This window comes from Exophiala oligosperma (genome assembly GCF_000835515.1).
Source record: "Exophiala oligosperma strain CBS 72588 unplaced genomic scaffold supercont1.4, whole genome shotgun sequence".
In the NCBI taxonomy this organism is placed as follows: Eukaryota; Fungi; Ascomycota; class Eurotiomycetes; order Chaetothyriales; family Herpotrichiellaceae; genus Exophiala; species Exophiala oligosperma.
The window spans coordinates 2,574,443-2,602,144 of record NW_015622821.1 but is presented as its reverse complement, the minus strand read 5'-3'; the positions used below and the strand labels follow the sequence as shown (position 1 = coordinate 2,602,144).

General features: G+C 51.2%; 7 protein-coding genes across 8 annotated transcripts; 5 read left to right on the top strand and 2 right to left on the bottom strand.

The window, feature by feature from the left end:
• Positions 1-948: 948 nt before the first annotated feature.
• Positions 949-4,282, top strand: PV06_05028 (uncharacterized protein). The gene has a single exon (XM_016405994.1). It carries the CDS (start codon positions 1,172-1,174, stop codon positions 3,452-3,454), a length of 2,283 nt encoding a protein of 760 aa, XP_016264200.1. The 5' UTR covers positions 949-1,171; the 3' UTR covers positions 3,455-4,282.
• PV06_05027 (NADPH-cytochrome P450 reductase) lies at positions 4,095-7,522 on the bottom strand. The gene is made up of 2 exons (XM_016405993.1): positions 5,284-7,522; positions 4,095-5,227 (listed from the first exon to the last, which is right to left on the bottom strand). Exons 1-2 carry the CDS (start codon positions 7,060-7,062, stop codon positions 4,931-4,933), a joined length of 2,076 nt encoding a protein of 691 aa, XP_016264199.1. The 5' UTR covers positions 7,063-7,522; the 3' UTR covers positions 4,095-4,930.
• A 1,150-nt stretch (positions 7,523-8,672) lies between these two features.
• Positions 8,673-17,384, top strand: PV06_05026 (uncharacterized protein). The gene is made up of 3 exons (XM_016405992.1): positions 8,673-9,010; positions 9,129-14,407; positions 14,462-17,384. The coding sequence occupies exons 1-3, from the start codon at positions 8,998-9,000 to the stop codon at positions 17,096-17,098; spliced, it is 7,929 nt and encodes a 2,642-aa protein (XP_016264198.1). The 5' UTR covers positions 8,673-8,997; the 3' UTR covers positions 17,099-17,384.
• A 362-nt stretch (positions 17,385-17,746) lies between these two features.
• Positions 17,747-20,184, top strand: PV06_05025 (uncharacterized protein; the record flags this gene model as incomplete). The annotated part of the gene is made up of 2 exons (XM_016405991.1): positions 17,747-19,846; positions 19,935-20,184. The coding sequence occupies 2 exons, from the start codon at positions 17,747-17,749 to the stop codon at positions 20,100-20,102; spliced, it is 2,268 nt and encodes a 755-aa protein (XP_016264197.1). The 3' UTR covers positions 20,103-20,184.
• A 156-nt stretch (positions 20,185-20,340) lies between these two features.
• On the bottom strand, positions 20,341-22,985 carry PV06_05024 (uncharacterized protein; the record flags this gene model as incomplete). The annotated part of the gene is made up of 3 exons (XM_016405990.1): positions 20,341-22,596; positions 22,646-22,829; positions 22,887-22,985. The coding sequence occupies 3 exons, from the start codon at positions 22,983-22,985 to the stop codon at positions 20,573-20,575; spliced, it is 2,307 nt and encodes a 768-aa protein (XP_016264196.1). The 3' UTR covers positions 20,341-20,572.
• Positions 22,986-23,240: 255 nt separating this feature from the next.
• On the top strand, positions 23,241-25,154 carry PV06_05023. 2 transcript variants are annotated; one of them, XM_016405988.1, is made up of 5 exons: positions 23,241-23,459; positions 23,512-23,669; positions 23,718-23,877; positions 23,933-24,818; positions 24,870-25,154. In XM_016405988.1, exons 1-5 carry the CDS (start codon positions 23,408-23,410, stop codon positions 24,916-24,918), a joined length of 1,305 nt encoding a protein of 434 aa, XP_016264194.1. In that variant the 5' UTR covers positions 23,241-23,407; the 3' UTR covers positions 24,919-25,154. The 2 variants fall into 2 exon arrangements, with proteins under 2 accessions (XP_016264194.1, XP_016264195.1); XM_016405989.1 differs by having other exon boundaries at positions 23,512-23,877.
• Positions 25,155-25,677: 523 nt separating this feature from the next.
• Positions 25,678-27,379, top strand: PV06_05022 (uncharacterized protein; the record flags this gene model as incomplete). Its single annotated transcript, XM_016405987.1, has 3 exons — positions 25,678-26,196; positions 26,284-26,371; positions 26,443-27,379. The coding sequence occupies exons 1-3, from the start codon at positions 25,755-25,757 to the stop codon at positions 27,377-27,379; spliced, it is 1,467 nt and encodes a 488-aa protein (XP_016264193.1). The 5' UTR covers positions 25,678-25,754.
• Between the last annotated feature and the right edge of the window lie 323 nt (positions 27,380-27,702).

Below are 27,702 nucleotides of genomic sequence, written 5' to 3'. Positions count from 1 at the left end.
AGTCAAATGGTAACCGACAAGATCCGAGTAAATCAAAAGATATTCTTCAGGATAGTAATAATGACTACTCCGTACATGATTAGTCTTTCAGTCATGTGCGTTTTGTAAAAGTATCCCTATAGCGAATGACATTTCGGGGGTAACTCCAGTGATATTGTAAACATAGCCTTGTGCGTAATGCAGAGGTGGGTATGCGTAGTACCATATCGTCCGGCTGAGATATCATCAATCATCCCTGCAAGAGTAAATGTACATACGTACATCCGCGATCCCGAAGGTGCCACTTTCAAATGGTCCTTCTATTGTGACGGGTGCATTCCAGCTCCTCGACACTATAGTCTTATAGCTTCATAATCACCATGCCATGTGCCATACACGAACTTTGTTCCCCAGACAATATTGGCAGTGCATTTATTACGTGAAGTAGTGATGAGGGACTAGTTGGACGGCCATGCCGATGACCCAAGAAGCGCTATGACCTGTGTCCTTGGAATTATGAAAGGTCTTTTTCATCTAAGGAGATATGAAGTATTCCTCTATGCTATTGTCCTCGTCACCTATGACTACACTTCAGCAAGAGATTGCTTCGGAGAGTGAATATAATTCTGACAAGGAAAGTCCTGTGGTATTGCAAGTGATGATCGGGAGGACAGAGATCCAGTGCGCCGAGGTACATGATATTGTACGCTTTGAGCGTCGTTTGCCTGCATTTACCTTTACATGGTACACAAAGGTGAAGACAGGGGAGGGGGATTGGTGTTGAGTACTATTACCTACAGCATCTGTTACAGTAGGGAGTATATAAGAGGTATGTATTTTCGGATATTGAAGTTGTCGAGTATTGGGGATGAATGCCAAGGCCAAGGCCACATGACGCTATTTGTCACGTGCTGCCGATCAGACGACAGTGAAACCATCTCCTCATCTCTTGTACCTCATGTTTCTACAAAGACTGCTTCAATATCCTCTCGCAGTCGTCATTGTATCATTCTCGCTCTCAGTCTTGCTGGCCGCTTGAGACCACTTCAATCACTGTCAAAAGCAGCCAGCAAACGAGCCATCTCACTTGTCGTCATTGACCGTCATCGTCTGAACATCCCCCCGCACCACACTTGCATATTTGCTTGACCATAACGGCGATATCCCGTTCATTTTTCTCTCTAAAGCAATCATGGCCGATAATGCCTCTCAAGAGGACCCTCTGGTCGCAGCCTTGCCACCTGCCACTGACTACGTGACTTACTTGACGGTGTTGGAGTACCATTTGACACCTGAGAAACTACCAACCTTGAACAAATTTCTCACCGAAGATGACGGTAAACTGGCAGAGGAAATCGGCTGGGATCTATTGAGGCTCGTTCTCCCCATGCTAGGCTCAGCCCCAGCCGACGCCAACCACTGCCTTGAAATCATAGCTCGCAGGGGCAACCCGAGAGAAGTTGCTGTCCGCGTGGCTGAAGAACTGGAAAAGTTAGGTGACGATGCTGAAGAGGATGGTGTGGGCGAAGACGTGGAAGAAAACGACTTGCCCACGTTCAGTGGCGAAGCACCTCGTGTGCATCTGGGAAGTATGAAGCTCGACGGCATGCCTGAGACAGCTCAAACGCCAAGGGACGAGCCGGAGCCAGAGGCGAAGCCCGAGCCCGAGGAAGCGGAGGAGAAGAAAGTAGCACCCATGGACAAAGCCTTGAGACTACAGGCTCTATTCAATATGCTGGGCGTCGTTCATCCTAGAATCAAGACGCATTATCCCAGTCGCTTTCTTGCCACCTCACTTCCTCCTGCCTTGGGGGCCTACAGACACATACCGATCACGATTGAAACGACCACCACTTTCCTGACGATGCTAGAAAATCTCTCTGGAAAGAAAAGACCTCCTCTGCCACCGCGAACCGGCACTGCCGACGACCCTGCCGGAGGTGCTGACGCGACGAGAGAACAGAACAAAGGCATCACAGCCACACCTGCCTCTCTACCTGATCCAGAAGCCAAAGGAGAACAGGAGGGAGAAGGCGGCAAGATTCCATCTGCAGAAGAAAAGGCCATCATCTTTCGTCTACTGAATGCTGTCAACCTGGAAGTCCTCGATGAATACCTTTCATCCCTCGGATCTGCTGAACATCCATCCATGTCGTGGGCCGCGCGGCTGAGAGAGACGTTCGAACCCAAAAGAGTGCTGTTGACCCGTCCGAGCGAAACTCGGGTCTGGAAAGACACACCGGAGCTCCAAGAACGCGATGCACTCCTTGCTCGGTTCCACAAATTGGCCGGAGAACTAGACCTCTACGCCAGCCAAGAGGTGACGAAACTAGTCGACGACGAAGACGACGCAGATGGTTCTGAAGAGGACAAGGAAGAGCCCTCGGAATATCCCACCTCGCCTGCTCAGATTCCGTTCCCCAGAAACGGCGTCATCTTCCTCTTTGCATACGAAACCTTTTCCAAACCGATCGACGCACCACTCACCCTCTCGACCAGCGACCTGACCAAACTTATTGCGCACGCCTTCCCGCTCAGCGCCACGCCGAACATCCCGCCCCCCGCTCTCCTAGACGCATTGCTCTCCCTCCTCTACCGACACGCCGTTCCACACTCTTCACCAAACCCGACCCCACACCCGCCCCCGTCGCCAGCCAAATTCCTCTTGCTCCTGAGCACCCTGACCCAACTCTTCACCATCACGCCCTGGTCCGCGCTGCGCGATTCCGCGCACTACATCGCCTCGAAGCTCCTCCACGCGTACCCGGACCCGGACGTGCGTCTACAGATCATCACGCAGACCCTCCGCCGAGAAACCCTGAGCACCAACTGGGCCGAGACGTTCGAGGAGGACCCGGACGCCCAACCGGGCATCGACGAAGGGACGGGCCTGACGCGGAGCACGTCGGCCCTCCAACCTCACCCGATCCCACTCTGCCCGCCTCAACAGAACGGTGCACTCAAGGCCGTGGGCGTGGACTGGCTCAAGGACGAATTCGCCGCACACATCTACGGAGGCTCGGGAACCAACGGCGGCGGCGGCGGCGGCGCTGGTGGAATGGACACTTCGATCCTCACTTCCCTCGACGGCGAAGGCCGCACCTACGACCCCAAGACCGAAGCCCTCCTGGACCTCCTCTTCCCCGAACGGATCCCACCCCCGGACTCCCCCGAGGCCACGGACGAGTCGCTCACGGACTTCCTGACCGAGACGCCCTTCTACATCGCGACCCTGAACATGCTGTGCGTCATCCTCCCTCACGTCCACGCCGCGCTCGACCTCAACATGCGAGCCGCCGCGTACGTCGAGAGCCTGGCCGTCCCGTCGAGGGACCTGCACGAGCTGCTCCAGTACTTCGCCAAGCAGGGCGGGCCCAGCGAGGTCCTCGAGGCGAGCCGAGCCGACCTCTGCGCCCTCAGGGACGCAAACGCTCGTGCCGTCAAGGCGTTGGAAACAACCACCGAGGCGCCTTGACGGAGAAGGTGCTGCTCTCGGAGGGAATTTGGCCTGGCTTGTTTGACGTTCGCCGGAGAACACATTGACACGAGAGAAATACGCCCTTCGTTGACGGTCAGAAAGCAGGCCGAGGGTCCCGCTTCTCTGAAGGTAGGACCAGGTAGGATAGGATGTACGTTGTCGTTGATGCATCACGAAAAAGTCACCAAAGTTTCCACACGACGACGTATTGCGGGAGGGGGAAATGACGGAGTGTGTCGAAAGAAAGGCCCGAGAGAAGAAAGGAAAAAAACACCACCATCAGACATCCTCACACTCACTTGTTCTGGACCAGCACTGGCCTTGTAACGTTACAAGTCGTATTCATGGTCCATCCGAACGCTAGATTGTCTTACCGAGTAGAGAACAAAAAAAACTATATTGTCCCAACATCATTTTCCGTGAGCCAAGCGGGGACAGGGACAGGGACAGGCGGTCATGGTTGAGATTTGCAACCTGGACAGAATGAAATGATGAGGTGATACCAAAAACAAGAAAAATTATTCCAAGCGATACGTATATACTCTGCTCTCATTATGACGGGACCAAAAAAAAAACTCACGACGAAGCAAGGCTCTAAGCATGTCAACAACTTTTTAGCATTTAAGTAAAGGATTTTCCGGAATATTTCATATTTGGTGTGGTCATTTCTAATAAAACTCAAGGTATATATATATGCATGCGAGTGTGTGCCATTGAACGAAAAAAAAAACTCCGTCAATCATCGACAACCCTATACAAATAGAAATGGTATCAGGCTTCCAGCCAACGACACAAGAGCAAAGTTCAAACATCCTGAAAGCCTTGTATAACGCTCCTGCAGAAAGCAGGAGGTGTAGACAAGCTCTCATGGGGAAGGAAAATGCGGCCCCACCGGAATGCGAAATAAACAAGGCCGGATCTGGAAAACCCATGAACCCCACGACGCTTGTGATGAGGCGATGAGGCGATGGGCGGGATGAAAATCGCTTTTGTCGCTGTTCTGTCGGGGCTTTTTTTTGGATGATCGTTTTCTCTCTACCGGGATGTTCAGGCTGCGAATTGTCGTCGTCCCCACACGTTCTCTCAATGTCGACCATTTGGAACCCCGCGCTAAACATGCCAGTCGTCTTTTTTTTTTCTCCCCGGCCTCACAGGCGACTCCCCGATAATTCCCCCTTCCCGCTTCCCCAGGTCGAACAACCGTCAACGCTGGGTGCCGGACACAGATCACATGCCCGGTTATCGATGATTCTCGCAGAAATCATCCCGACTACTGTGTTCCATGTTTCCACCAGAAAGAGACTCCGAGGATGTCTCTCAAACATCACTGAGGCCACAATAGTGAACTGCATAGCAGCGGTGTGGATTTTCATTCGATGTTGACATTCTTCCTCGGACACAGCCATAGGTCGCGAGGAGCTCCCTGAACAACAGAAATGGGATCCTCGGGAGTCTCTCATGCAGAAACGCAGTCTACGACCACACATCTTCCTGATACACACCACTGCTGCGCATGCTCTTGACCACTTGTTCTGCCTTCTTCTCGTCCACTCCTCTTTCGGTAGCAATGATTTGTCCCAAAACATCATTAACTTCTCGAGCCATGTGAGCTGCATCACCACAGACGTAGAAGTTGGCCTTTTGTTGGAGTAGATCGTTAATCAGCTTTCCGTTTTCCTTGATCAGATGTTGGACGTAGACTTTCTTGGAGGTTTCTCGGGAGAACGCGTTGAAGATGATGAGTTTGTCACCTAGAGCCTTCTTGAATTCCTGTTGAGCAAAGTTAGTCACATGTAGGAAAGAAAACATTAGCAGGTACGACTTACATCCCACTCCGCCTTGTAAAGCCAGTCCTCGGTCGATCTTCTGCAGCCGTAGAAGAGAACCGTTGTGCCGACTTCCTCGCCCTTCTTAGCTTGCTCGGCACGTTCTTGAACGAATCCACGGAAAGGAGCAACACCTGTACCAGGACCAACCATGATGACAGGCTTGGAAGGGTTGGATGGCAATTTGAAGTTGGAGTGACGGACGTGCACCGGGACATGGATACCATCATACTTGTTGCGTGGACCGGTAATCGAGTAGGTCAGACCGTGTGGGGATGGTTCGGGGTCGCCGTTTTGCTTCTGTTTGAGGGCGAGAAGGTAATTGGTGGTGACGCCCTTGACAATGTGACCAGCACCTGGAACGCGTATCGACTCGACAACGGCGGTGATGGAGATCTTGTTTGGCTGTACCAAGGACGACGATGAGATAGAGTAGTAACGTGGTTGAAGCTTGGTGAGACCTTCGACCAGGGCGGAGAATGGAACCGCGGACCAGGGTTCAGAACTGACGGACGAGACAATCTGGGCGATGTTGAGCATTTGCGAGGCAGCCTTCTCTTTGAAGTAATCAGCGTCTGAGCCCAATCGGGTCATTTCCTTCTTGGACGCCTCGTCGGGAGCGAAGGCAGCGAGGGTGGACAAGAATTGACGGGAGACCGGGGCGCAGATTTCCATGTGGTAACGGACAGCGGCATCGTAGGTGGTCGGAACGGGGAAAGGCACCTTGGCCGTGGGATCCAAACCCTTCATGTTGATGACCGTGTGTCTCTTCCCATCCAAACCAAAAGTCTTCAAGAAACGATCGACTTCCATGCCTGCGTTGGTGGGCCAAACTGCGATATGATCACCAGTGGTGTACGACAATCCTGAGCCAGAAACATCGATCTCCATGTGAAGACAGTTGCGATCCTTGACGGTGAAGAGCTCACGGGATTCGGCAATGGGTGCGATGAATGGGTTGTGGGCATTGTAAGGTCCTTTCTGCGAGCCCTCTAGGTGGTTCTTGTTGGGCTCACCAAGATAGACAGTGTCATCTTCCGCTGAAAGATCTTCTCGCTCTTCAACAGAAAAGACTGGTTCGTAGACGGCTTCGCGTTCCTCAAGACCCATTTCTTTGGCCAGAGCAGCCCACATGGGCTCTTTCCAGGCCAAGAAGTCTTCTTCCATGGTACCAGCACCGTCGTCACCTTCGCCAGCGTCACCGATTCTCTTTGCGCCCAGCTTGGTCAGAATCTTGTCCAAATTGCGAACCATCAAGTTGTAGTGCTCATATGTGTTGTTTCCTAGGCCAAAAGCGACGTACTTCAGGTTGCCCAATGGTTTGTCTTCGGAATCGTTGGAAAAGGAGGGAGGGTCGCTGTTGATGAACTCCCAGAATTCGACAGCGTTGTCCGTAGGCTCACCCTCGCCGTAAGTAGCCATGACGAAGAAAGCAATCTTGTCGTCTGGAAAACTGTCAAGGTTCTCATAGTCATAATCTTCCAAATCCGCGGTCATGGTGCTGAGGCCGAAGCGGGCATGTCCTTCCTTGGCCAGACGAGAAGCATAGTCCTCAGCGGTACCAGTCTGCGAACCGTAGAAGATGACACAATTCTTGTTCAATTCATCCATCTTTTCCACAATATTGCGGGAACCTTTCTTTGCGGCACTGCCGTTCATGGCAGAGGTGGCATAGGGGTCCTTGGGGACACCCCAGTAGGTGCCCTTGGTGAAGTAGGCAATGCTACCCACCAGGAGCACCACCAGGACAATAATGTCCAGAGTGTCGACTTGAGCCATGGTGAGCGATTGAAGTGGCTCAACGGAGGGCAAGGAGAGGATTGTTCTTCTACAAAGTTTGGATTGAGAAGGGCGCTCGTTGGAGACGATCAGCGCGACAAAGGACGCAGGCCAATTTAAAGGAACAAGGACAGATTACGCCGTGGAGACCCCTCTCGGTGGGCAAATAACCGTGTGTGGCCTGATGTGCCAAGGTGCAGGTGGGCTGGAGTGGGCTGGGGGAACGATGAGATAAGAAGCTGATGTGCCACTATGTGCGATGAAGCTGAGTTTTCAGGCGGTTGGATATAAATATCGTGGTGTTGAGTGAGAGGTGAGATGAAGAGAAAGGACAGATTGCAATCAAGTGGGTGAGAATATCAACTTTGTTGTAGCGATCGCTTGTCCAAGACACCCCGGATGGCAATGGAGAGGGTATCGGGTCGTGGATCGGGGGCAACGAGAACATGGAACGGCAGAGGGAGGAGCTGAGGGGCGACGGTGGAAGCAATGGCCAGACTGCGGAATTGTTACAATGTGGGAGCGGAGAGACTTTTTGACACCTGCGAATATCGGACGCAGTTCGGATGCATTTCGTGGTACACTTTACGGTATGTAGCACTGTGCCTTTGCACATTTGCTGCACAGGTACTCTGTGCCTATGGACAGGACCAATTTGGGGCCGTGGAGTAAGGCTTGTCGCCATCGACACTTCAGCGGAAGTTGATGTGGGTGAGAGTCAAGTGGCAAAGATACTCTGTATGGACACTGTAACCTTCCCATTGACAACTACTACAGCGAACGGCATCAGGAAAACCCTGGGGATTAGGTGAGGTGTCCAGGTGTCAGTGCCACCTGGAACTACAATATTTGGGTCTCCCCGGGTCCCTACCCAGGTACTGTACGAGTACCCCCAGGGGGGCTTACCTACAGTACACTACGACTACGGAGAAGACCACCCACTCACCCACAGACTTGCACTATTCAGGTACCTGTTCCCTGCAATTCCATCACCATCCATGCCGGCTCTCAGGCCTCCACCACATCCTTCCGGGACATGAGATTAGGCTACGGTCTACGGAGTGCAGAGTATTCCGTAACTCGTACAGGTGAGCAGTTTGATCAGACACAGTCAGCCTCGATCGCGGGCATTTTCCATCTTACATACAATACAGTTTGCAAGGAGTGTACCGAGTATGATGAATCACTATCTCAGTACTCCGTAGACTATCCATACCTAGATCCATATACTCGTATCGGTATGGTCTCTTCATTCTCATCTCGGTGTGTTTTCACCATGTTAAAATCACGGTGGAATTGGTCTCTCCCTAGGCGTTCCTTTCTCCTGATCCCGAGGCTGCAAGATGATCTCCTGGACGCCATACTCCGTGCTCTCAGACTAAAAAGAATCTGTGCAGGCTGGACGTGAATCGATTGGCGCCACCCCCGTTTCCATCACCCGTCAGTCTCGCCCCCAAGATGACTTTGATTCGATAGTTGTTCCTGTCCATCGGCGAATCGCTGGGTGTAGCACATGGCTCAGTCCATCTGTAGGGTCCGTGAGAAACAAATATGACATCGATGGCACTAAATCGTCCTACACCACACACACACTAACATATGGAAACACATATCCATCCTCACAAGGTGGCCATAGGGGTTTGTTCAGTATAGAATATAGATATCCCTGGTGTTCTTCTTGACCGTACTGTGGCTGTTGCCGTGTGATTGGGTGAGGGTTCGTTCCATTCTTTTTCAGTCTGTTTGACCTCGTCTATTTCGACAACGGGGACTAAAATTCACCTCCCTTACCGAGTAAATTCAGCCAACATACTCCATACCATCTCCCTCTGCTTCCCTTCCTCTCCTTCACCCATTCTCGGCCTGGACTCGGGTGCAACGCAATGACGGAGTCTCTGTATCTGCGCCTCTCGTCCTGTCGGTCTTCGGCAAAAAATGATGCCCAATAGTGAGTCGAGTCCGGAACCCTTCCGCTACCACCAAGCATTCGTGCAGTTTCCCTACCGCCCCCAGCGACGACACCTACATACGAGCACATGCTGATCTCACGCATTCAATGTCCTCAGATGCTCATCCCGCGTCAAGCGAGACCCCAAACTTTGCCCTCGATGGTCCTGGCCCTGAACAGATCTCCCCACCGTCATCCACCGTTCGTCCACCGCTGGCTGCGCCCATCCACACAAGGGATGTTTCAAGAGGAAGACCGCAACAGTCTGCGACACAAGGATATGGGGCCAGCTATGTGTCATCCTCACGCGCTGGCTCGGTGCAGCCTGCTGGGCCTGGGCAGGATGGCAGTGTGAGCTCAAGAGGTACGTCTGCCGTGGACAGTGGTCTGCAGCGACGCACATCGAACAGTTATGGCCATCATCGACAAACATCGGTGATACATGGCCTTCAGCATTCAAGAAATCCATCCTTCAACTCGCCCACGTCCGCAAGTCCTCTGTCACCCGAGTCCTTACTGAATGCCTCAAATAATGCGAGATATCCGACCGTGGGACGGAGAGGGCAATACTCTACTGGAGAAGGTCAATCCACTTTCGCAAGCCCAGTCTCATCTTTCCAAGGCCACACTCAAGGCCACTCCATCGACTCGATGATTGATGTTCAAGTGTCACAGCCCGACTCTCTCTCAGCCCAGCCCCGGAGGCGCAAAGAGCATTCGAGAACGCGACGCGGCCATGCATACAACTCGTCAAGTGCTCACCAAGAGCCACGCACGCCAGGGGAGTATGCTCTACATCATCTGTTCCATGCCTTCGTGCTACGAGCCGATCAGAGAATCAATCACTGTCTCTCTCTTGTCGACACAGTCACAACACCGGTAGAGCAAGCCTGTGCTCCGGGGGTGGATGCTGCCTTTGACCAGCTGATATCGTCCCTGGGTCATATCTCTCGTCAAGGGCCAAAACCTCTGGTCGATAGTCTGATGCTATGGCGCAAAGGCAAGGGTGATATCGCTGCCAGTCTAAAGAAACAAGTCTACCAGCAACGGCTGCAACAGGGCCTGGGCGCCACGTTTTCCGTCTCTTCGCTCCCGGCCACGTTACCGAGACGGCATACGGAGCCGTTACAAGTCCCAGGAGAGTCCGGGTTCCCTCAGACGGGCACGGAAGGCTCATTAGAGGACAGCCTGACACAGGAATATATTCTGGCAGATCGCAGGGCCACAATCTCTGTCTACATTCTGTGTCGAGTCTTGATTGCTATCTTTGAGCAAAGCAATTTGGAAGCCATCACTCCAGACTTGGCGTATAAACTTGAGGATATTGTGTTTACTCAGATAAAGGAAGTTGAACCGACACAGATCCTCTGCTCCAGTATCAGACTAGCAAACTGGAGAATATATGGCCAGGTTTTGGGTCATATGAGTCGGGTGGATTTCCTAAATGTCTCCGGTCGCTATACGCAGCAGCTTGACGTGTGGCAGCAGGAATTCGCCAAAAGCCAGCAAACAACAACCGCCAGAGAATTCGAATCTCGACTCGAATTACTGCTCCTAAGCATGCGTCATCTGCACATTGCTGCTACCAGAGAAGCTGCGCCAAGTGTGTGTGAATTCTTGAGAAGTCTTGCGAGCCGTTTCTCCGATGCTCATGGGCCTCGCGTCAAGCAGGCGTACTGTCATCTATTTGTGCGCTTGTTGACGGTGGTCGCTAGCCATCCTGACGTTTTCCAGGGAATCCCAATGTGGGTCAGCTTCATTGAGGTTATCAATGCTCGCTTGTTCAATATGATCGTCAAGGTCCGTCATTGGGCCATCGGCTTCCCACTTTCTATTGTACTCCTCTGTGTCTCTCCATTAGAAACATTCTCTGCACAATGGCTGCCAATGGTTCAAAGTTTCGGCAACAAGCTCAAAGACAGAACCACCCGTGGTCCTGCTTTGCAGGCCATCTGCCAGCTGACATGGACCTATCTTGCACGTGTGGTCGAACCAGCCAATCTCAGAGTACGTCGCTTGGACGAAGTCATCAAGCTGGCCCTTCCACAAGGTCGGAGAACGCACATTGGCTCGGATCCAGCTGTAGCGACGCCCTTGGTTCAACTTATCCGTATTCTGGGATATGCTGCTCAGGACATATGTTTCAGATCCATTATCTTTCCGATGGTCCACTCCGACATGTTTCAATCAAATCGTCCACTTAAAATTGAGAACATGGAGCCAGAAAGAATGGTCGTAGGCATTCGCGGCTTTCTGGCCATTATGTCTGACCTAGAGCGAGCCGATCAGGTCGCGCCTCCATTTCCCGTTTTCAGCATCCAATCGCCTACCTTTGAGGGACTTCCATCCTCTCCCCAGAGCAGCCTGAAGACCAGCGTGGATCTCGGTACACCAGTCAAGTCGACTTTTGAAGACGAAACCTCGTCGTCTGTGCCGGTCAACGTTTCGAATCTCGACGAGAGCGCACGGCAGTATTATTTGCAATTTTGCGAAACTTTGGGAAAGATAACAATCCTATGTGACAATACCTTTGGTGGTCAGGCTACTCTCAACGAGAAATTCTCCTCACCCGCCAGCTTGACTCCGAAGACACCTTTGGTCGATGCTTTCACCTTGAATCGTTCTCCAGATGTCCCAGTTGCCGACCAGCGGCAGCAATACTATGAACTTTTGCACGTGGCAATTCAAGCTCTGCCCCGCTGCTTCAAGGATCACATACCCTTGAGCCCTCTCATCAGCCTCTTGTGCACCGGATCCGCTCATGTCCAAGCAAACATTGCTTCCTCCGCCACTCAATCGCTCAAAGCAATTGCTCGACAGGGCCACGCCCAGGCTGTTGCGATTGCGTTTCCAAGATTCATCTTTTCTTATGATACACAGTATTCAACCATGTCCGATGAAGGACGCTTGGGACCGGCACACATTGAATCCACCTTGACGCTGTATCTGGAACTGCTCCAGATATGGACAGAACAACTGAAACAAAAGACGATGGCGAGTGCAGCGGAGGCAAGGGAGCGCGGGACTCCACCGTCGAATCGAGCACTGCGGATGGAGCTGACCAATGTCATTCCTCTTGTCGACGAAATCGAGGCTTATGGGCTCTTTTTCCTCTGTTCACAATCTCGTCGAGTACGGGCCTTTGCCGTCAAGGTGTTGCGGCTAGTGCTTCAATTCGACAAAGTCCTTGGTCAGGATGAACCATCCAGAATCATCAAATTACTAGAAACACAATCATCACGGATCCTCGACCTCCATGAAGATGCTCTTAATGTTGCAGAAAGAAGCCGACTGCAAAAGGATAAACGTGTCAAGTCGGACCAAAGCACCCTGATTGAGATTTGTAGCTCAGAAGTGTCCTACGACTCAACTCTCTGGTTCAAAGCATTCCCGAATCTCATCAGAGTCGTCTTTGATGCGTGTCCAAATGCTATCGCCCTCTGCCGTGGCACTGTTACCGGAAGATTAATGCTCATGCAGAACGACGTAGAAAGCTTCAAAGACATCAGTACGGGAAACCCGGCTCTTTACGAAAACAAGATCCAAGGGCGTAGTTCTGCGACTTCTGCAGAGGTCCTATTCGAACAGTGGAAGCTCTACCTTATCATGGCATGTGTCACCCTTAATTCCCCTGGAGGTCAATCACAGAGTCAGCTTGCGGACGCTGCTCACGCTCGGAAAACTTCCAAAGGTGCCACTCAATCTCAGGACAAATTGGGGTCTGCGCGGGCCCTCTTCTCAGCCATCATACCTATGTTAGGCGCTCATCCAGACCCCATTCGTGATGCTGTGGTGACCGCTCTTGGCTCCATTAATCGGAAGCTCTGTAGAACCCTTCTCGAGTCGCTGCAGTACGCGGTAATCACATGCAACGACGAAGCAAAGGCTAGGATCAATCATCAGAGAACACCCAGTAGCCCACAGAGATCTCAGAAGACTGAAAGACTAAGGACCGAGGTCACCCACGTCTACAAACTTACCGCGGCATTTCTTCGTCACGAGGATATCTATACAGACGAGTGGATATTGCACAATATGGTCACCTACACGCGGGACCTGCGCATTTTCCTCAGCGACACGGACGTACAGAATGATTGGCGTTTTCAAAGACTGAGATACCATTTCTGTGGCCTCGTTGAAGAAGTCTTCGAGGGCGTGAACAGATCCAGAACTCCTACTCGTTGGATGCCTTTCGAGGCACGCAAGTCCGCCTTTGCTCTTATGGAAGACTGGTGTGGTTATTCAGCGGAACAGAACTTATTTGATCCTAACCATAGCCATGCAAGGGATGTCCAGGACCGGATGAATGCCAATGCAGCCTCTGAGAAGGAGAAGAACAATCTGCGCGTGGCTGCTCTGAGTGCGATGGCTGCCCTGTGTGCTGGTCCAATAAATATGGTGACGGACAGCAATATTGTCCTGTCGTTCCATGTTCCACGTATGCTGTCCTGGATTGACGGCATCTTCGCGACCAACAATCATAAAATGCATTCCATCGGCAGGCGAGCACTCAAGCTGCTACTGATGAATAACCCCGACCATCTCGGACTGATCGAACATGCCATTGAAAAATGCTACATGACCGAATCCTCAACTGCACTGGAGAGTTATTTTGGGGTGGTTTGCGAGGTCTTGATACAACAACCGGAGTATCCGCTCCCTTTCTGGAAAATCCTCAGCGTAATTGTGTTCACCCTGGGCAATGAGAATAGAGAAATACGGATGAAGTCTGCTCACCTGATCCGGACCTTGGACGAACGACTCCAGAAAAGTTCGAACTTGCAAGAATTCGACATAAGCATATCCGACAAAACGCGTGCTGTCTACAAATTAGCCCAATTTGAGTACTCAAAGCGTCTTGCGAAAGCAAACTCAGATATCGCTTTCATGATTTTCTCCGAGTTTTCTTTGCACTATAAGGTTGCACGGAACGATCATCAGCGCAACATGGTCGTTGCCATCTTGCCCTGGCTGCAGACTCTCGAGCTTCAAGTCGACCCCATTACTAATGGGCCGACTGCGGTTTCCTACATGCTTCTGGCAAATATGTTTGAAATCACAATCTGCTCCAGCAGTTCCATGCACAATGAAGTTCAGGCTTTGTGGCAAGCTCTTGCAACAGGCCCACACGCAGGGAACGTGCAGCTTATACTGGACTTTATCATCTATCTTTCTCTTGACCGTCGTGACCAAAACTTTGTCGAGTATGCGAAACAAATAGTGGTCTATCTCTCGTCCACTCCTGCAGGATCGAGAGTGCTTGAATTTTTCATGCTGCAATTGACGCCGAAAAACATGGTCAACGACAAAAACCACGCAGATGTCGTTATGCCGGACACGAGGCACCTGCCCTATGTTGCAGATTTGGGCTCATTGCTTCCAATGGGCAGCAAACAGGTAAGGGATTCTGTCATTGTGCTTGGACGCTGGATGAGACTAACGGACGAACAGGTCGGGCTCTCTTTAGGTCAAGTATCCCTCATCTTCCTGGTCGATCTAATGGTCACACCTGTGACCCTGGCCAAGGAAGAAGCCATCAAACTCATCCACACTGTTCTCATTCTCTGGGATCACTACACAAGTTCGGTACAGGAACAAGCTCGAGAGATGCTGGTACACCTGATTCACGAACTGGTCACGACAAAGATTGATCCTCAGGTATTGTATGCCTCAAAGTCACAGATTGAGACCCTGGTCGACTCAGTCCGAACCAATGATGCAAGAATCAGCTGGTCTTATGAAAAGAACACTAGAAAAGACGAAGATGATGGGGCCAGCAGGGTACCTCCCGCTATGTCCACCCTCAGCACGGAAATCGTTAGCATTTTCGATTTGGCTTTCGAGAACTTCAGTGATACGTGGGCAAAGGAAGCCCTGCATTGGGCTTCTATCTGCCCCGTACGTCACTTGGCTTGCCGTTCCTTCCAGGTCTTCCGATGCATATCAGTCAGTCTGGACGCCAGAATGCTGGCTGACATGCTCGCCCGGTTATCAAACACCATCGCAGACGAGCAGACGGATTACCAGACATTTTCCATGGAGATTTTGACAACTCTAAAGGTCGTCATTGGGGCTTCGGAACCAAAGACTCTCGTACGATATCCACAGCTGTTCTGGACTACATGTGCTTGTCTCAGTACCATCCACGAAAGAGAGTTCTATGAGACATTGGGGATGCTTGAGAAGTTTATCGAGAAGCTAGACTTGTCCTCTACGGAAGTCACCGAAGCTATGCTCGTTGGACAGCCCGGGAAATGGGAAGGCGGTTTCGAAGGCGTACAGCCATTGCTTTACAAAGGTCTCAAGTCCGCCGATAGTTTGGAGAAGACGCTTTCGGTCCTGCATAAACTGGCTCATCTTCCCAATTGCGACCTGGTCGGCACTGACGACCGCCTACTGTACAATTTGCTTGCAAATCTACCACAATTCTTGCACAGCTTCGAAATTGACACAGTCGATTCTACCTCATTAGAGGTAGCTCGGAGCCTAGGCCATGTTGCAGCTGCCGAAGGCCACGAGGCATTGGCAATATGTCTTCGACAATTTGCCAGCAAAGACATGATCTCAAGTCGTGAGATGCTCTCATCCACGCTCCAAGCCTTGAAGGCTGCGTATTTCCCAGCTCGTGATGCTCAAACCTTGATCTTTATGATTGGTCTCCTCACAAACAAGACTCCGTGGTTCAGGGTGAAACTGATGGACATTTTGAGCGAATTGATACCCCTAGTCAACATGAAGAACGCAGCTATCACGAACCATGGTCCAGATCTCATCTCTCCACTTTTGCGGCTATTGCAGACTGAACATTGCAGTCAGGCTCTCGAAGTCCTGGATTATATAATGGAGGTTGCCGCTACACCAATGGAGAAGCACCACATGCGCATGAGTATGGCAGTGGGCTCTGCAAAGGCAATTCGAAAAGAGTACGAGCGCACACAAAGCTTGTATGGTATCCCACTACCGTCGGGGTGGTCTATTCCTATGCCGGCAATCTATTCGAGCATGACTCGGCGTAATGTGCATGCTGTATTCTACACCTGTGGAGACTCCGATGCATTGAAAGGCCAAGAAACAGCTACGCCTGACGTTGAGTTCCAAGGCGATGATGGCTACAACGACTCGTATTTTCCATCTCAGAGCAGAGCGGAAACAATTCGTTCTTTGGAAACAGCTGCAGATACGAACGTCAGCGATTTGGTCAATACACTCGACAGTCTCGACGACTTTTTCGATGACCTTGACGGAGATCTTGTGCTCACTCCAACCGGTACTAGTCAACTGGGAGTGTCAAGCATGGTTATGCCAACATTAACGGAGCACAGCACAGCCTTGTACGATGAGCAAACTGCTCCCATATTACGCCAAAGTCTTGCAAGAACATCTTCTTTGGCTAATATCCCTGATGGAATTACAGAGTCAGGCCCTTTGCCTGGTGTTGGGCATCGCAATGAATTGAGTCAATCTTCGGCCGCTTATAGCGGGACTACTCAAACATCTTTTTCGTCAATCGACGAGCTTGGAGGACCGGGGCCTTCTTTGCCAATTACAAACAAGAAGCCAGCTATACAGACGGTATTGAGCCCGACGAATCACAGTAGGCCTGGCTTGCACGCGAGGTCTATCACGTCACCAGCAAATCAATTTTCAGGGTCTCAGCCTTCAGGCGTGTTTTCTCCTGGACCTACTGGATCATTCAGATCCCAGGACGATTACGCGGATCAATACGACGAAGCCATGCTCTCTGACGGAGAGAACAGCCCATTCCCCTCTCTCAGTGTTGGAGTCGCAGGCGGCGGTAAGGGTATCTCCGGACCAGGGCCTTCGGAGTATACGACCCCAACGTCTGCCACCGAAACAGGTGGTGCCTTCAGTATACAAGGCATGCGACGTGGAATGCGACGTCTCACTGGTGGAAAGAGCGAGAGCCAAAAGGAGAAGGAGAGAGCGAGAGAAGTTACAAGGCTACGTGGACAGTCTGGAGGTCAAAACCTCTTGCCTGGAGCCATACAGAGTCCGCGAGTACCCAAAGTGCCTGTGGAATACCTCAATGCCAGCGGCATCAGTCCCACGACAAGTCCAGGTCTATGATTATCATCACGCCAGGCGTTCTTTCTCGGATCATTCATTTTCGACTTCGAAGGTACCCGTAGAGTCTGCCGGGTGAAGTTATGGCTGCATGTGTGGCGTTACGACAAAAGTATTTCAACAGCAAATGGGTTGCTTGTGTACCATATCGAAGGACGATCCATGGAAAGCGGGACATGAAACAATGTATTTGTATACTAACCAGTCTCGAGCACTTTTGAGCGCTTTTTGAATGACAATAAAAGCTATATTAATCGGACCTCGAGGTCCGGAGAAGTTGCAAATGTTTCTCTCAGACTTCAGCTATGTCTTGCTTCACTCGTGCACTGACCAGTTCTAGCATTCCACCTGGCACATTCCTGGCCATGAAAAGTCCAAGGTGTATACAATACGCGGTCCGGCTTCGTTGGATATCTTGACACTGGTGCGGCTAACATCACAACAGTCAGGATGAAATTTTGGAAAAGATCGAGGCTTGATTTGGTGGCGCTTGTCGCTTCGAGCCTTGCTGGACATTCAGCCGCGCAACTTGGTGAGAAACCATTCACGAGTCAGAGAAGTCGAGCTAATGGATGATCAGGATCGATATTGTCGAATGATTGCTATCTAACAACGACAGTGATATATGGAAATGCGACTTCGACGCCATGGATGTCATCTACGAGTTCGCCGACCGCACCTGGGGGAAACAGTTCGGCTTCTGTGTCGACCACAGCCACCCCTAACTTGACAACCGCCTCTTCTACATATTCTACACAAAGTAGCTCGCCACGGACCACAGTCCTTCCGCCACCGACATCCAGTCCATTCATCATCACTGTAAGCGTGGCCGGTCGGAGATTGCAAAGTCGAGGAAATGAATATGTGACGATCACAAATAACTTTGCATATCTCAGCGCAGACCAGGACGTAGCTGTGGTCTTTCAGCTTACTCCTAACGGATTCCTGGTCGGCGAAGGTGGTTATTTGGGCACAGGCGCATCCGCAGGAGTACAGCCACTACAAAATACCAGTGTTCCAGACGGTGAATCTAGATGGAGTTTCCAAGGAGGACTTCTTGTATACGGAGACTCGACTTTCTACACACTTCCAACTGGACAACTTGTGGTGGCGTTCGGTGATAGTGTCCCTCCATCTGAGGCTGGGGGTATATCGATGACTCCAGATTTTGTGGACGTCCCTGTTTCTTCAACGATCTCGTCACCCAGTCCAACATCGAGTTTCGTGTCCAATCGAAACACGGAGGCACCGACATCCACGACATTATTTTCGACGATGAAGACTACCGAAACCAGCTCGGAGCTTCCGCATGGGGAGAGTAGTGCAATCAATCCGAGTTCAACCTCGACGTCCCCGAATGCAGGTCTCACTAGCTCAGTTTCAACAAACATAAAGTCGAGTATTGTATCACAAACCTCGGCTTCGACAAGGACGACTTCACAGACACTCTCATCCGAGCTGTCGTCAATGTCTAGTACACTAGGCATCACCACATCAACACAGCCTCAGAGCTCGCACTTGACATCGATACAAGGTGGAACAGGCATTACAACAGGTACGAATTCAGTGCCATCTTCATCAGCTTACTCGAGCTCGACATATGTAACAGGTATTTCTGTAACTACCAGCACATCAATTTCGATGTTTTCGGCTCCCCGGTCCTCGAGCCCTACCAAGTCCTCTGTGGCGACCACAGTGCTATTGAGTTCAACATCCTCCGCCTCTCATGTTCCCAGCGGGTTGAGCACAAGTACCATCTATGCATCAAGTTCAACATTCATGAGTATTCCCACTTCGTACACATCTTCGGCAGTACCATCCGTATCCCTATCCATAAGCCAGACCACAATATCACCCAGCCACTCGATTTCATCCATGATTTCCTCGAGCATGCCTTCGAATCCCTCATCTTCCTCCGCTTCGTCAGCTGTTATTTCGAGCACCACTCGATCCGTATCACAATCCTCAACATCTACAGCTGTCGCCATATCCCCGACTACCATGACAACGACAACCGTGGCAGTGACAGTGACAACATCACGTATAGTTGCGCCAACATCAACATGGTCAACACTGTTTCGCACCTCGACCTCCTCCGTATCATCCGCAACTCCGTCGTCTTCTCCTTACCCCTCCAAACGCGGATTGGCGTATACCAATGTAACGACGCTCCAATTCTACCCTCCTCCCGCACCGTACATCTCCTGGTCGTACAACTACTACTCCCTACCCAATGCCTCGGATGACATCGGTCTATACCCAAGCGCACGATTTCGGTATATCCCGCTTCTCTACAACGACGCCTCGTCTCTCACGTCTGTCTGGCCGGGTAACGTCAATTACAGCATCTCCCACTACGGCAGCGACGCCATCTTTGGTTTCAACGAACCCGACGCGTGCTTCTCGGGCCAATCTGCGTGCATGAACCTCACGAGCGTGCTGAGCGGGTACCAGCGCTTCATGCAGCCCTTTGCGGGTCGGGGTGTGAAGATTGGTGCGCCGGCCATCACCAACACGGGCGCGCCCGGCGGGTTGTACTATCTGGGCCAGTTCCTGGGAAACGTCACGGCTCTCAACTTGACGGTCGACTTTATCAATCTGCATTGGTACGCGAGTCCGTACAACATTGAGTATTTTATGGATTATATCACCATGGCGTACAACACGACAGGTGGGGGGAGGTATCCTGTTTGGGTCACCGAGTTTGGCATGGACAATGGAAATTATGATCAGAGTGTTGTTGTTGAGTTTGTGAGTTGGATTTCCGTTTGCTTTCCCTCCGGCTGCCCCCCTTTCGTACTGTCAAGCTAAGCTAACGCCTTTCTGTTTCTTTTTCTAGATGAAAAATGCTACAAAATGGATGGATCAACAACCTTGGATAGAAAGGTATGCTTGGTTTGGTAATTTCCCCAGCGCAAACGGTGTCACGGACATGTTGTTGAATGCTGATGGGAGCGCGAGGGGCCCATTGGGGAACGTATGGTATACTTATAATGGGACGGGCTGAGAAGTTTTTTTCACCATCAGGTGGTGTGAGAGAGGCTACCTTGATAACCTTGATTCAATTGGTGTTTGATGATGAGATTGAGGATGATCCATGACTAGAGTTGGAAAGCTTCAAGTCGAATACCCAAGGTAAGTAAGCAGGCTCTCCGACAGGGGTACGAGGTGGAACCATCATAACTTCAAGGAGTCTTGGTATTTTATTATCTACCTTATAATACAAAGTCAAGGTGTTTTACAATCAGCCTCTAGGTGCCTTTACCTTACTACCCTCCCTAGCTACCTACCATTTTCACCTTGGGTAGATAGCTACTATAAAACATGCGTCCATCTCATTGGTTACCCTTAAGGGTCATTGCGTAGCGACCTTTGGAGTCTAGTAGGTACACTTGTAAGCACAAGTAATTAACTTACAGGCGCCTTTTAGGTCCAAAATACCATGTGGCAGGACACTCAACTCCGGACTCGTAGGTCTCAACAACGTTCAAAGACACGGTACAGGCCTTTTAGGTTTGCCACCTCCATGACACCACTCAACAAATCTTGCGTTGCGACGATGCGGGATCGAAACGCAGGGAACAAGACGTGTTCAAGGACGTGGGACAGTTCATTTCTCCTGTTTTCGGTCATGACGTCCAAATCAGTTTGATCCTCGTCTTCTCGGGTACTACTGACGGTGTCAGTGCTGCCGGGTTCTGTCGTTCCGATCATGGCGTCGTCGTTCGTAGTAGGAGTACCTGTAGGAGTACCTGCAGTCGCACGATTGTTATTGGTATTGTTGTCCTTGTCGTTGTCGACCCGAGGTAATTGTTCCGGAACATAAAAGGAAGCCAATTCACGTAAAAAGGTCTTGAAACACGGTTCCTCTTGCGTCCAGTCGACAAAGGGACCCAGCCTCAACAAGAACATTGGCAATTTGGCCATGCAAGGCATGTACCCTTTGAGCAAGAGAGGGATGGTTTCGAGGTCGCCGTCGTCGGAAATTTCCATGGCGAAGTACTCGGCAATCATCTTTCTCCGGCCCATCAGTTGGTCGTACACCTTTTCGACCACCCGCTCCTTGTCGAGGTGGGCACAATCCGGGGAGGTCTCGATCTGGTGCTCGGCGGCGACGTCGAGCAAATCACGCAACCGGGGTGCAGGTCGAAGTTGAATCAGACCGAAATTCCCAAAGTCCGTGAGCCCGACTTGATAGAAGAACTCGTTCGCGGCCATGCCGTAGTCGACCAGGTACAATTTGACGCCGGCCTGGATCGCCGCTATCCGTCGGGTGACGTCGACGACACCGACGTACGTGAGAGAGGCAAAGACCTCGGTCAGGCCGTCGTGCATTGCCTCACGGACTTCGGCACGCAGGTTCTTGACCGAAGACAACCGAATCTGGATCTGTTCTCGGTCGGTGGTGGAATAACGTACACCTCCTTCGATCGCAGGGGGTCCTTCGCCCTGGGAAGTCGAGGTCGACAGTGCAGGTGGAAGCATCGACGTGATCTTGCGCATCTTCGAGTCTGTGCGGATCAGGTTGTTTTCATATGGCTTCTTTGTGGTCGAAGGCCTCCTCGGGCCGCTATCGTCTGCGGGAGGTGTGCTTTCTGCTGCTCTCACTCTCGGGTTGAGCGGAGTCATTGGTGTGACGCCAGGAAGAAGAGTCTGCGTTTTGAACGTTCTAATGGTGTCGACCTTGGCCAAACTCTCGCGAAGGTGGTCGCATACCAGCTCGACAATCTCGTCTTCGTTCAGGAAGTGAACCTCGCGCTTTGTCGGGTGGACATTCACGTCGACTCGACCGGGGTCAATCTCGAGACAGAGATATACAAAAGGATGGCCACCTTTGGGAAGAAACATCTGATATGTCTGCTCAATGGCCTTCTTCACTGCCGAGGATTCGACGGATCGATTGTTGATGAACAAAAGTAGTGTTGTCCGCTTTACGCTGTAATTGGCGTTGGTGGCATACCCTGAGGCTTTGAACCCCCATTTGTCATCTCCCACCTTGAACTCCATGAGTTCCTTTGCTACTGCACCACCATACGCCTGTTTGATTCGGTCGATTTTCGTCGCCGCCGCTGCAACCGAAAAACCAGTGCCGGATTCACCATACTTCTTGATGGAAAATGCTACCCCTTCTCGATGTACGGCATAGCGAGTAATGACGTCCAAAACTTTGGCATATTCTTCCGAAGGTGACCGAAACGCTCGCCGTCTGTTTGGAATGTTGTAGAATAGGTCTTCGACGGTGATCTGCGTGCCCAGCCGACCAGCAGTTGGTTTAGGATCAGCGCTCTGCCCAGGTTTCGAAGGAGTAAGTTTCCCGTCGGCGTAGAAAGCTTGCCAGGCACAGCTAGAGTTGGCGGTCCTCGTGGTGACTTTCAGATGAGCAATGTGGCTGATGCTTGCCAGAGCCTCGCCTCTGAAACCGTATGTTCCAATCGACATGAGATCTTCGAAGTTTTGGAGTTTGGACGTGGTGAACCTTTCGCATAGAATTGGCAGGTCGTCTTTCTGTATGCCGTCAGAGGCGTGGTGGAATATAAGTAAAACAATCACTTGCCTCGATTCCATGGCCGTTGTCTGTAATCTGGAGTAATTTCAGACCACCTTCTTTGACGACGACTTCGACAATGGTCGATCCAGCATCAACCGAATTCTCCAGCAATTCTTTCAGAGCATGCATCGGAGCAACGATGATCTCTCCCGCAGCGATCTTGTTGACGACATCAAGATCCAGAGCCTGGAATGTGTCAGGGGTCCTCTAGTCCTTTACGAAAGAGCAGAAGTATTAACGTACCTTGATACGACGAGGTGTTTCTGGAGGTAGACCTGCCTCAGCAGCGGTCCTTTTGACGCCTCGCGGACCGTCCGTGTCTACCTCCATCGAGTCAACCATTCTGGAGGTCGTATGAGGACGCGCTCGATGGTGCTTTGGCGCTGAGCAAGTACAAGGCCAGCAGTAGGGATGGCTAGGGTATCTAGGTAAGATAATTAGGCGGTAGGCAGAGGTCTCCCCCGCAAAACTCGCCTAGGCCGAGTCGTGCAGTAGGCGCCAATCTTCCCCCCGCGAGTCATTTCGCACTTTTAACTGTGCAACGTCACATGCGCCCTCAATTCTCCGAATTGACGGTCAATCGCAGCGCAGTCTCTTCGGTTTGACACTTCGCTAACAGCGACGGTGGGCACTGGGATTCAGTAATTTGCACTTGCGAAGCCCGACGACAACACTCGACGGGAAGAATTGTACCCGGGTACTTAATCAATGGACCTGCTCAGGGAACAAGCAGTTCGACAGTGAGCTGGCCCGGCCGTTCCAGAATGTCCGTGAACTTCGTTACCTTCAATCAGGACTACAGCCACTTGGCTGTAGGTGAGTTTTTCAGGTTCAGCTCATTTCCTCGCTTGGTAGCTGACCGAACAAGGCACCTCGAGAGGATTCCGAATCTTCACAACCGATCCCTTTGCGAAATGCTTCGAGTCCAGAGATGCCGGCAACATCGCTATACTCGAAATGCTATTCTCGACTTCCTTAGTGGCCCTCATACTCTCACCGAGGAGACTCCAAATCAAGAACACGAAAGTAGGACAAGTACACCAGGGTTTCCCGAGGCTTTGCTGACCAGAGCAGAGAGATTCCATAATATGCGAGCTCACCTTCCCCACCACGGTTCTGGCGGTGCGGCTGAATAGAAAGAGATTGGTGATCGTCCTAGAAGACCAGATATATCTGTATGACATACAGACGATGAAGCTGTTATACACCATTGAGACGTCTCCGAACCCCACAGGCAAGGCACCTTCTGAGGATCCGTACCCCAGTGGTTTAACTGACCGTCTCTTCAGCGATTTGTGGCTTGTCTCCTTCCTCAGACAATTGCTACATAGCTTATCCCTTGCCACAGAAAGCTTCTGCATCCTCATTCACTCCTCCTTCTCATGCGCCGCCCAACAGCACGCATGTCCCTCCGACCTCGGGCGAAGTTCTTCTGTTCGATGCTATCAAACTGGAGGCTGTCAATGTGGTGGAGGCACACCGGTCACCTCTGTCTTGTGTAACGTTCAACAACGAGGGAACTATCCTGGCGACCTCTTCTGACAAAGGAACGATCATTCGCGTATTTTCTGTCCCTGACGCGCGCAAACTATACCAGTTCAGAAGAGGGTCGATGCCTGCTAGGATATACAGTATGGCGTTTAACATCACGTCCACTCTTCTGTGCGTGTCATCGGCCACAGAGACTGTTCATATCTTCAAGTTAGGTCCTGCGCAAAGTCGTTCGCCCGATCAAGACGAAGTTCCTACTTCGCCCACCAAAGTCAGTTCGGCCTTCACCAGACGATTGAGCCAAGGAAGTGACACCCTGTACGACCAGAATGAGGCTGATGAAGACGGGCCCGAATCTCCTACAACAATATCAGGCCGCAAACCGAACGGTACACTAATGGGTCTACTACGGAGAACTTCTCAGCATGTAGGGACCAACCTTGCCTCAACAGTAGGCGGATATCTTCCCAAAGGTATGGCAGAAATGTGGGAACCTTCGCGAGACTTTGCTTGGATTCGGCTCCCAAAGAGCAATTCGGGGACTTCCCCAAGTCAGCTACGAAGCGTGGTTGCCATGAGTCCGAATTCTCCCCATGTTATGGTGGTGACGAACGAGGGCAACTTTTACGTTTTCAGCATTGATTTAGCGAAGGGTGGAGAGGGCACTCTGGTCAAACAGTACTCGTAAGTTGCTGATTACTTGTGTTTTATATGGTTTGCACTGACGAATTGCAGGGTGCTTGATATCAACGACAAGATGGGTGGGTCAGCGATGGACTTTTGACCAGGCATAATCTCGACAGAGGAGTCCCTCCTGGAAGGCTGAATGACTTAGCGTTGGCGTTATGGAATGCTGTTGGTCTGTTTAAAAGATCCATCTATACTCATGGAGCAGAGAGAAATGGTTTTGATTCAGCATGATTTTGATGATGACACTATTGAAAGACATCCAGAATTCCAATTCATTGCTCTGTGTTGTACTTGGAACTCGGTACCGAGGACCTATGTACTGTACTTCGTCTGTAGTCCTTGGGACACTATGAGTGCCCTCATAAATCGGCGAGAATAACTCCGTACTCCGCAAAGCCCCATACCATAATTATCTCGACATCTTCCCCCAGCGCCAGCGAACTGGAAGAATTTCCTCTTTCGGCCTCTGCATCATCCACTTTCGAGGACACGCCAACAACACAAATCGTCTACTTCCCCCCCCCCCTACGGCCCGTGTTCCCATTGCAGAAGGGATACAGCGGTACAGCGGCTCTTTGGGAAGTCATGAAAATGTCCATCGGTTGATCTCCGGGTCCTGGACATCATTCCATTCATTGCTGTTTGCCTTGTTGGTGTTCATTCTTTTACTCTATCCTCCATTTTCCCATTGCAACCTACAGATCCTTATTGTCTTTCTTCTATTGGATTTTTTTTTACAAGTTTACCCAGATTACTGCTGCTCTTTTCTTTCTTCCGGCTATTTTACAAGTGTTGATTTGCAGCAATTGACACATTCAAAGGGTTATCGTTTGAGAGAAGAAGGAAAAGACCTTCTTGATATTACAACATCTTCAGAACATCTCTACAGAAATTGTCGAAACCACAACCATTGAAAGCATACCTACATCCATGCAGACCATCAATTCAGGACCCGGTGGCAGCTCGACTGCCATCATCGAACTTCCAACGACGTCTCATATACGAATGGAGGCTGAAAAAGCCACGACAACCACCCCCAACCCCAATGCTCCCCCCTCCGCACCATCACCAGCATCATCAAACGACAGCCAACCTCAATTGCAAAAGTGGAATTCTCCTCGAATCAATGTTTGGCGCTGCGCGGGGACCTTTTGGTCTTTCGCGATCCTGGGAGCCAACGATGCCGCGTACGGTGCCCTCATACCCTACCTTGAGGACTGGTATAACGTCAACTACACCGTCATCTCGCTCGTATTTCTGAGTCCATTGGCGGGCTATACGCTGTCGGCGCTCCTGAACAATCACATACACATGGTATACGGGCAGAGAGGGGTGGCTTGTATAATGAGCATGTCACATCTTTTGGGATACGGTAAGTCAGCCAGCCACGACCAGATGAATCTTTGCCACCTCACACAATGTCTCCCCAACCGCTGCTGACCAACGCGACCACGGATAGTTGCCGTCTGTCTTCATCCTCCTTATCCGGTGTTGGTGGTTATATATATACTCTTGGGGTTTGGAAACGGCTTGGGTGATAGTGGTTGGTAGGTCGGGCCAGGAACTAACGAAGATGTGTGTGTATGTGTGTATGCTGACTGCTTCCGCCCGGCCACAGGAACGCTTGGATAGGCGATATGGCCGACGCCAATGAAGTTCTTGGGTTTCTTCATGGCTTCTACGGTGTTGGCGCAGCCTTGTCTCCTCTCATAGCCACGTCGGTCGTGACCAAAGCAGGCTGGAAATGGTACGAGTTCTACTACATCATGGTAGGAGGGGCGGCGATTGAAGTCGTACTCCTCGTCGGCACGTTCTGGAAATCTGACGCGCGCGCCTTTCGTGCTCAACGGTCGACGGTCGGCGAGGCTCAGCCTACCGCCCAGATCGAGTCCGCTCCGCAATCTACGCAGGAGCAAAGTACCTTGAAGAAACTCAATCCGTTCGGCAAGCGAGAAAAGGGCAAAAGTAGAACACTCGAGGCGGTCAAGAACAAGGCCACGATCCTCGCATCGGTATTCTTGCTCGCATATGTCGGTGCCGAGGTCTCGATTGGCGGCTGGATCGTGAGCTTCATGCTACGTGTTCGAAATGGGTCTCCGTTCGCGTCGGGTATGACTTCGACGGGTTTTTGGCTGGGGATCACGGTCGGGAGGTTCGTTCTCGGATTTGTAACAGGTCGACTGTTCAAAAACGAGAGGTGGGCGGTCACCACGTACGTCTCCTGCAGCGTGGTGCTGCAGCTGTTGTTCTGGCTCATCCCGAACTTTTATGTCAGCGCCGTCATGATCGGATTCATCGGCTTCTTCCTTGGGCCCATGTTCCCGGCAGCTGTCGTGGTGCTCACCAAGCTGCTGCCGAAAAGACTCCATGTGGCCGCCGTCGGGTTCGCGTGCGCCTTTGGAGCCAGCGGCGGCACGGTCTTACCGTTTGCTGTCGGGGCCATCGCTAATGCAGCCGGTGTGAAGGTGTTGCAGCCGATAATATTGGCGGCGTTGGTGTTGTGTCTGGTGGTTTGGCTACTAATACCTCGATTACCTAAACAGAGGTTGGCGTGACACGCCCCCTGGCAGCGGTGAGGCTGGCTCTTTGCCCATCAATGGTCTTGTCAATTGTCAATTTGTCCTTTGGCGAAGTCAATTAGGGATGGTCCAAGGGATGTTGCATGAGGTTTAAAAGACATTGACAGGAGCCAGGAGTGAGATTTGACTTGGCACCTGCAGCGAGCGAGTGCAGCCACGAAAAGCAAATTACTGCTTGGATGAATTTACGAATAATGTGTCCATGCGGAGACTATGTAGACTAAAAATAAATATCTAGAAGGTGGGAATACTGTGTTAATAAAAAGGACAAGGATGGTTTCAAGTCTTTCGGCCCCGAC